Source organism: Capsicum annuum, chromosome 6 (assembly GCF_002878395.1).
Source record: "Capsicum annuum cultivar UCD-10X-F1 chromosome 6, UCD10Xv1.1, whole genome shotgun sequence".
NCBI classification, from domain to species: domain Eukaryota; kingdom Viridiplantae; phylum Streptophyta; class Magnoliopsida; order Solanales; family Solanaceae; genus Capsicum; species Capsicum annuum.
In genome coordinates this window covers 115,854,630-115,864,286 of record NC_061116.1, presented here as the reverse complement: position 1 = coordinate 115,864,286, position 9,657 = coordinate 115,854,630, and the positions used below count along the sequence as shown (strand labels likewise).

General features: G+C 33.9%; 1 protein-coding gene across 1 annotated transcript; it reads right to left on the bottom strand.

The window, feature by feature from the left end:
• Positions 1 to 1,237: 1,237 nt before the first annotated feature.
• Positions 1,238 to 4,383, bottom strand: LOC107875026 (expansin-A2). Its single transcript, XM_016721684.2, has 3 exons — positions 4,119 to 4,383; positions 3,122 to 3,434; positions 1,238 to 1,725 (listed from the first exon to the last, which is right to left on the bottom strand). The coding sequence occupies exons 1-3, from the start codon at positions 4,276 to 4,278 to the stop codon at positions 1,422 to 1,424; spliced, it is 777 nt and encodes a 258-aa protein (XP_016577170.1). The 5' UTR covers positions 4,279 to 4,383; the 3' UTR covers positions 1,238 to 1,421.
• Between the last annotated feature and the right edge of the window lie 5,274 nt (positions 4,384 to 9,657).

The following is a 9,657-nucleotide window of genomic DNA, read 5'->3' as shown; positions in this document are numbered from 1 at the left end:
CTAATAATGTAGGACTTTTATTCGAACACCCAACATGGGGAAATGGAGCAATATATTGCAGCCAATTCTAATTTTGTATCGAAATTGAAGGTGTTCTACCATAATGATGTTTACCTTGTTCGTTTCAATGCCTTGGACAATTGTGAGGGTAAGTTCTCTATCAATAATAGAGGGCAAGTATTAGAAACAACTGGTTTTACTATGGGGAAAATTCGTAATGTTTATATCGATCTTTTATGTGCCTCTACATCTAGCACAGGGTAGACCTTTGAGCTCTACTTTGGCCAAAATTCAATTTATAATAAACCTATTATTTTCCGAGTGTGAACATTAGAACTATGCTGATTTAGGTCTAATTGCCCAACCTACCATATTTGTTGCTGGGGAAGAGAGACAAGGAGGTTCAACTATTTACAAATGGTGCACCATAATTTTGAAAGAATTTCGTATGCTAGGTTACTAGTGCACATGGATGTGACGATGAAGGAGGGGAAGGAGCTATATTAATGTCAAAAGAACCTAGTGGGAGGATCTTTTGGGATGAAGTAGTCTATGACTTGCTTAGGCTCATTTACTGCCCTATGAATAGTCGATCCTACCACTTGAAACATCCCGACTTCCATTCTCAACAAATATAATATACACACTATTTACTTGCTCATCTAGAAATAGTTATCTTTGTTTACTTATTTTCACACTGCTCTCATGGAGATATTTCTAGCTCTCGGAGGACGGCCTCTATAGCATGATTCTTAGATCTATCGATCCTTGTTTATTTGCTTTCCATTTATATTTATCAATTATTATGCCTCTATTGCTTATTAAACTAGAAAGACTAATCAAACCACTAGTAAATAAACTCAAAATCAAAGTTTAATTAACATGCATGCTCTTGACGTCTAACAAATTCAATTGTACCTATTTTGGGCAAACAATTATGGCGTTCAACTTTTAGTTTGATTTTCCTGTATGTATACACTAAAGTGTGGTAACATATTTGAGAGATGGTTTCAAAAATTTGCCTCCACATTTGAGTATCATAATCTAATGGTTTAAGATTAATAATGATTACGATCCGACTTGCTTTCTAATATTACATCCTTCAATTAATTAATTTTATGAATATCTTCTTTAAGATTAGAGATATGCGGACGAACGTGGAAATTACTCCTATAACGTAATAATAAGTATTGTTGTCAAACTCTATTTATTGACAGCGACAGAAGTCAAAGTGATATAATCTAAAGACGCCTTCTGTTTGATAAATACCACCAAACTATATATCAGAAAAATGATAAAAACTTGCAGTGGAAAGGATTCAAAATGCAATTCTTCACAAACTGACAGGTGAAAGCCTCTCATTTCATTTTTTATTTCTTTTCCTTTTTTGGTTCTTTCACGACTAAATATTTTTGCTAAAATTAAAATTGAACTCCTTCAAAAGTTTGTCCAAATCGCCAGTTAGCTGGTGAAATGTTGTAGCTTGTGATAGTCCTTCCATCACTTGTAGTCACTTGAAATGAAAGACTCTGACCATTAAGATAGGAATTGCTCTGCCAATTTTGGCCCCAATTCCTTGCCATTGTCTGCCATTCAGAATCAGACCCCTTAATAGAGACTGAATTAACATCCCCAGCACCCCCAACGTTTGTCACCAAAACCAAGTTAAAGTAAGAATTTCCATTTATTGTGAACCTTATTCCTCCTTTCTTGCTGCAGGGCACCCTGTGAAAAACCTCAGAGAACATGTCAACCAACTATTTCTTGACAACTAAAGTTACAGGGATAAGGCACAATTTCCTCCCAAACTATACCTGAAATCCCAATTCTGTATTTTTGTGCTTCTTTGTGATTATGTGATTGTCCAATAGCAAAATATTTTTGTGCTAGCTTGGTAAAAAAGTAAGTTTAGGGGTACTAGGATCCATAAAGTTTAAACATGTCATTGAGATTTCGAGCACAGTTTGTGAGGGTACTTATGTCTTATCTCAATGTTAAATATGTGCAAAGAATTTTTGCGATGAAGATAGTCTAATTTGTAATTGCGGAATTGTTTTTAATGGAGTATAAGATGTTAAATTCTTGCTTAAAACATGTCTTTTTTTTTTTAACGTTATATTCACTTACCGGATGATAAAATTTGTACGCTATTTAGTGCAATCTAGTTAATTAGTTTACGCGTTAATTTTATAGTTACCTAAAATGAGTTTTACTATCACTTATGTTACAAAACTATTTGCACAATTAGCTATAAGGTAACTAATTAGTTAAATAACTATGACAAATAATAATTGGTGAACTAATAGAAATAGTAACTACTCTCGCTGTTTTATTTTATGGCACATTTTTCTTTTAGTTTGGTTTGAAAAGAATAATGATATATTTATTTATTTATGTAGAAATAACTTAGCTATAATTTTTATTTTTAATTTTGTTCTAAATAAGATGATTTATAACCACACAAATATTATATGACTTATATTATATCACAAGTTTAAAAAATCTCTAATTTATGCGAAGGTATTTGATTGGACATGTAGTTTAAAAATGAAGAAAGACTTGTAAAACAAGTCGTCTAAACCAAGCCATAAATATGAAGTGAAAATGACCTCTTACGACAACTTAGAAGAAGAAAATTATCTTTCAAATATCTTATATATAAAAGTAAAAGATCTCCTATGTATAAAAATGACATAAAATTAAAAACAAGTTTGTAAAAGGCTATGAAACTAATCCCCCAATAGTTGCGAGCTATAAATAATTTCTTTAAGAGTTAAAAGAAAAGTTTAAGTTAAAAAGTTATACTAAATATAGAAAGACTTCATTTTTTTTATTTAGAAACGAAAAAGAGTGTCACATAAATTGAGTCACAAAGAATATTTTGTCTTAAACTTGCCCTTAATTAAATAAAGTCATGTAAATTGAGAAGGAGGAAGTATATATTACTACTATAATATATTATTGTCTGTATAATTGAATCAACCTATAATTATTTTTTCACTGAGCTAAGAGATGGTGAATTTTTTTGCCTAATGCCTTTCTTTGTTATTTTGTAAGATCAAAGTTACCTTACACTGTCAGTGCACAAAATTTAAGCTCAAAACAAAAAATAGAAGTTCACCTTCGGAATGAAACAGGGACAATTCCGGCTCTGTACTGAGCTATTTGCAAGAAGGCAGGCTCAGCCAAGTCGAAGTGCTGGCGTGGAGGATTGCACCATCCACCGTTGTCATTCGGCTCGGATGGATTTTGAGGGCAGAAATTTGTGGCAGTGACAGAAATAGTCCCCGGAAGGCACCATGGAGCGTCATTGCTGCAAGTGAGCTCGTAGCAAGATCCACATGCCAAGCCATTGTTGAATAGTTCTGTGCTTAGTGCTGCAGTGTTGGTTCCATATCCTTGGCTATACAAATTGCCATAACCACAAGCACCCCCTACATACATGCTCCACAACATGATGTTTTTTTAGCCAATTTAACTTCAATAGTTTATATAAGTACAGGAAACCGTCCATAAAACATTGTCCATAAACCTCCTACGTGCTATAAACGAGTTCAAATGCAGCAATAGCTTAAAATTATTTATATTGTCAGTGTAATATTTTTTCAGTTGCTACGATTAAGTATGAATTAGTTTATTTATCATGAGTTGGATCATTTACAAAGAAAACATCACTTCTTTGTTTCATTAATACTACTCTGTTTAAAATGAACTTCATTTTCTATATCGTTTTAATTACAATATCTCACATCGCATGTTCAAAATCACAAGATTTAAAGGATATTTTGATGCATTATACCCATTAGTTTAAGACCATAAAATTCAAATAATTTTATTTTTAATTTTATAAACTCCGAGTCAAGTAAATTAAGACTGTAAAATAAAGCGTAGGCAGGGACGGAGCCACCTTTAGCTCAGGGGTTCATCCCAATACTCTTTGATGGAAAATTATACTATTTGTACATGATTAAAATTATGTTTATATATATATATAGTTGACGTTGACCCCCTTTAGTTAGTTTATATATTTACTTCTGAATCCCTTAGTAAAAATTGTGGCTCCGTCACTGAATGTAGGGGTAGTATAGGATGAAAAGTTATAAATCTTTTGAACATACCCATTGTACCAGAAGCATCACTCCCTCCATAGAAGGTGGCATGCGCACTTTGCCAGTCTCCATAGTCGGCGAAAGACCCATGGAAGCAAAAGCTTAATAATGATAACAATAAGAGGAAGAAGAAAGCAAAATGTGTGAAGAATGTTGCAGGAACATCCATTAGTGAAGAAGTTGAGAGTTAATTAATTAACGAGGATGAGAGAGTAGTAAGTGGCTTAAAGCTAGTAGAAGGGGTAAGGAGGCGCTATTTATATTTACAACTAGTGAACTTGAAGCAGAAATTGCTGCTAAAGATATGGTAGGCAAAATTGAAGTATTGTAGATAGTGACAAATTTAGAACGCTGTCTTAAAAGCTGCTGAAACTTTTCTCCTTCAATTAATTCTTTTTGTTTTCGGTAATCTTTCAATTATTTGTCTCTACGCTATTTTCTCCGCATTGTTTCACTTGTCTACTTTCGATTCAAGTAAAAGTGAATGGATAAAGTATTTATTTATGTTATTTAGTTCTCCCTTTTGTTCCTTTTTATGTCCCTTAAATTTGAAATAGATATTTTTTTACTTGTTCATTTGGCAGATCTTGAGACTTTTTATTTTCTTCCAATATTATTTGTATTGTTACGAGAGACTTGATTTGATTATTCGTAGTTAGGTTTATACATATGCTTTGTTTTTCTAAGTTGTGTACTTTATATTTTCAATTTTTCATCACCGTCATGGATAGGACGAAAACTCCAAGTTAATTGAAGGAAATATGTCACGACTAGAACCAGGGCGTAGTCGAGATAGGTATCTCCAATCCACCATGAGCCGATGACCACCCCTTAGCCTAACCTCCAGAGGACAATAAAAGAATATAGCGAAAGCCAACCAAATACCAATAAGAAGACTAGGTAATTCAAATGGAAATTCTAACAATCCGAAGCAAACAATCATCAATAATCTTAATACTTGTCAACAAAAGCCTCTAAAATCAAAAATACCAACTAAGTCGGCACATGCTCCCGACTATGACATAAAGGAATTCACAATTCTCAAAATATGAAAAGAAATCTAATGAAATGACAGGGCTTTTCGAAAGATGGAGGCTCACTACTTTACAATAAATCAACCGATGAATCACACCACCTAATGCTGCACAGAAGAGACAGAAAAGTCCTCCGAATCTACATCATGAAATAATGCAACATCCAAAGATGGTCAGTGGGGCTAACACGGACATGTAACTTAGAGAAAAGGGATAAACTAATGCCATTACCAAAAAAATCAGTCAAAATCACATGCACAACATTTATATACATATATAGGATACCGGGATGGGGACATGGTCATGAACATGAGAGTTTAAACCATTAGTCCGAATTATGTAGCTCGCTCCATCTTAAGGTACCCACAAGCTATATGGGTCCGACTCCCCCGACGGAAGGGCCCCAATGCGGGAGAGTTGCACGTACCAAGGAAGCCGAGGAAATTCTAAAGTCACGAAGCCATCCAAAATATAAAGTGTGCACCAAGCACACGGTTACACAGAACGCCACATCGGCAAATGTGGTTTTCACTGCTGCTGTCCCCCTACGGGGACTACACCTTCTCGGTAAGCTACATAATTTTTGTAAACCCAAATTAAAATAGTTTACAGATAACTCAACCATTAACCAATCAATCTTTATTAAGATATTTTCCAACCTGATATCGTCATAAGAATATGCTTGCAAGATAATTCCATTATGTTAGACTAGTCCATTTAACCACTAGATTCCCAAGTTTCATTTAAAACCCAAAACTATGGCCACCAAGGGCATTCCAAACCATTGTTATCGATTCATCCTTTAATGCAATATAATAGATTGAAAAATAAGTTAAATTGTGTGAATAACCATATTTAAAATCAAAATTGTAAAGTGGGTTGAGGTTAATACCATTATCATGCCAAAATTCATTCAATTTGGGGAAAACCATGTCCTCCATTTCAACCATTAAATTAATGCACCAATTTAGTTCAAAACCATCAATTAAAAGCATGAAATACAAATTTAAACATCGGAAAAACAATTCATGTAATAATCAACCAAAATCCCTCAATCCCATTTCAAACCCATCAATTAAATCACATGAATAATGATTAAAGAAATGCCACAATATAAAATTTATGTTATGGATGAGAACATTCTTGAAACACCAAAGAATTTGAAGAGAAATCAAAGCTTGGAGCTTGAATGATGAATTCTCTGTGAAACCTAATATCCCTTGCCTTGGGAGTTAAAGAGGAAAAAGTGAGGTTTAATCTTGATAACTGAAGGAAAAAAGGGTCTTCAAAGTGTTTTAACTTGTGGAAAAGAGTGCGGAGGGAGGAAAAGACCAAAAAGACCCTAATTAAAGCATGCAAGAAAATCCTAAAAACAGTTATCCTGGGTAACGACTCATGAGGTCTGACCACGAGTCTTGGCCCAGAGTCCCAAGCTTTCCCTTTAGTAGCATATGTAGTCCTTTTTGTTCTCTTTTATCCACCTGATATTCCACAATTTGTTCCTCCATTTTCACAACAAATTTAGAGCCCAAAGAGAGGAAATTAGGAAATCATCCATTTAAGCTAAGGTAAGCTAGCCTAATATTATGCCCAAGCGCACACACAACTATACATAGTCCACCAAAGTAATATAGTGGCCTTATGAAAAGCCAAGTATTAATCCCACAGGGACTAGTATTAAGAAATTATCTTGTTCCAGTCTCACTTCAAAGATTAAATAGATGCTAAAGTAACCTCAAAAGTTTGGGAAGTTAAAACTAAACATAAACTTAAACAAGGCAATAGATTAAAAGTTCTTGGACAATAATAAGGAAAACCTAGGGTTAAAGCACTATGAACATCATAATAAGCTATGGTAGTCCGTTGATTAGGTTACTTATCATGGTTGTTTGTTCACGAGGTCGATATTATGATTATGGACTTTTGAACCTCTCAACAATTATCTAACTTAGCCCACAACTACATCGTTGAGCAGAGATACAAGAACTAAGTCAAATGCATTCATATTCTATCCCATAATTGAAGAAAATAGGGTACTTAGGTATATTTCTATCCTAAATACAATTCATAATATCATTAATTTTAGTTTACGATCCCATTCTATATATCCAATGTTCTATCCTATCGTTCCTCCTTTTGGGTTCACAATAGAATTTGGCATGTATTATAAGGATCGTAAATCCTTAAAATAGTGATAAAGAGGATAAATAAACAATCAAAAATCATAAATAACAAAAATCAATTCAATTTATAATAAGAGTAATCATGTTTTTGCCTTAACCCAAAAAATGAGTGTTTAGCCACTCATGGATGTAGCAAGAACAGTAATGAAATAATCCATGTATATATCCAATAATAAACTAAATAAAAGGAAGAAAACCCTATTTCCAGCCTTATCAGTCATGTTTTCATACCCTGAGGTAGTTCACCGTTCATACACAAAGGTTGGAGTGTCCTATTTATAGTAGAACAAGATTTGTTGTCGTTTTTAACATAGGGGCATGTCACACCCTTATCGTGTGGACTAGGATCCGCGGCATGCCATTATCATGCCTAGATACTGGAATTGAAATTAAAAAAGGCAACCAAGGGTGTTCCATGTCCTTATCATGACATCTAGGCTACGTGGCATGCCAATGAGTCAAAATTTTCCAGCTTTGCACAATGCTTGTCCTATGCGTTTACCCCTCATTCCAACCTTTGTAGTGGTGTTTCATCTTTATTTACAGATCATGTATCATCCATTAATAATCAAGATAAATTTACCAAACATCATATAACAATACATACCCTGAATTATAGTTCAAAACCACATAGCATCCAACACAACAAACTAAAAAGGAACATAACTCAATCTAAGAGTACTAGTTTTCGCATTTGAACTTTAACTTAGTGTTTTGACTCAAAACTCATTATGAACATACCTTAAACACTAAAAATACATAAATAAACACTTTGATGCAAATTTATACAAATATTCACTCAATAAGCACACAAGAAGTCCTCAAAAAAGGCTAAACAAGTTTGGATAACCACACTTAGGTGCATAAATCCACCTAAGATCATCAACCCACACTTAAAGCTTTGTTCGTCCTCAAACAAAACTTCCCTTAGGCCTAAAGATCAAGGAATACTCCAACACTATTACTATGAGAAGCACAACAAAGCTAGCACTACAATGACTACATAGATAGCAAGTTTCATAGACAAACATGTCTTGTAGAATTGAGACCTAAACAATACTACAAAATATCCTAACCTTAAGAATTTACTCACCAAGTTGGAAAATTCATGCATATTACTCAATCACAAAGATCATATAAATCACCTAAATATCATCAAACATGTTCCTTCATAACAAGAGTGTTGCCCATAATCACTCACATAGATACAATTATCATAAAAATAGGTATAAGGATCAAATTACATTCACTCTCATAGAGAATTCACAAGTTACACAAGATGAAACATAGGCTTGCCCTTAGTGTAGTACTCTACTAATTTTAAAATGTTAAGAATGAGGATCAAAGAGGACTTTAAGGGTCTTAATGTAGGCTAAGGGACGGGTAGGAACTATTCCGGTCAGTAATAGTGACTATCTCCACTAAGTGTTTTAACACATCACTTTATATATTAAGATCTTTCCTCAAAAACCAAACTTCCCCACATCTAGCTCACACTTTCTTTTGTTTCCCCCTCTCTTTTAGCTAGTTTACGCATACAGTAGTTTTAATTTTACATCAACACATAATTCAGTTTTTCACTTTTCATTACATCACTCCCACTCACATCACATAAATTTTTTAACACCACTAGTTACTTCTTTAGGGCTTCACTTTCACCTCTTTTCCTTATTAATTTCACACTATTTATCTTCATTAATTTTTTTCATCAAAAGAACTTAGGAGCTTTAGATCAAATTAAGGTCAACCAAAGAAGGGGACAACCTACATATGAGGCTACCAAAGAACTAGGCTAAGGCTCAATAGGGCTAACTAAGATTATGTATAAGGGTAGGTAAACAAAGGTATAAACATGGATATCAAAAAATTGCATATATTATCTCCTAAACCCATACTCTTTATTTATCTTTTCACACACACTAGACAAGTTCTAAACATCAATATGTGATGATTGGTGAATTTACCACTTTTGCTCTCAATAATTATGCACACTACTATGATACGGAGGACAAAATGAGACATAATTGTGATTAAATGCACTAATATCCACATTCTATTGGAACATTATTGAGGAGATAGAAAGATGTGGATTGGAGCTAAAAACAATCAAAAGAGTGTAAAGAAGTGCAAATGAAGACCTTGAGTAGAACTTGGCCTCAGTTATCACGATCGTAGTCCTTAGACCAAGATTGCGACCAGTCAAGATAATGCAATCACATGGCCTTTTTCACAATTGTAGTAGGCGCAATTGCAGCCACACTGGTGCAATCACGACCTAGAAAAAAATCAGCCCAAGGGAAAAGATGTAACACCCATAGCCATTGCCAAATT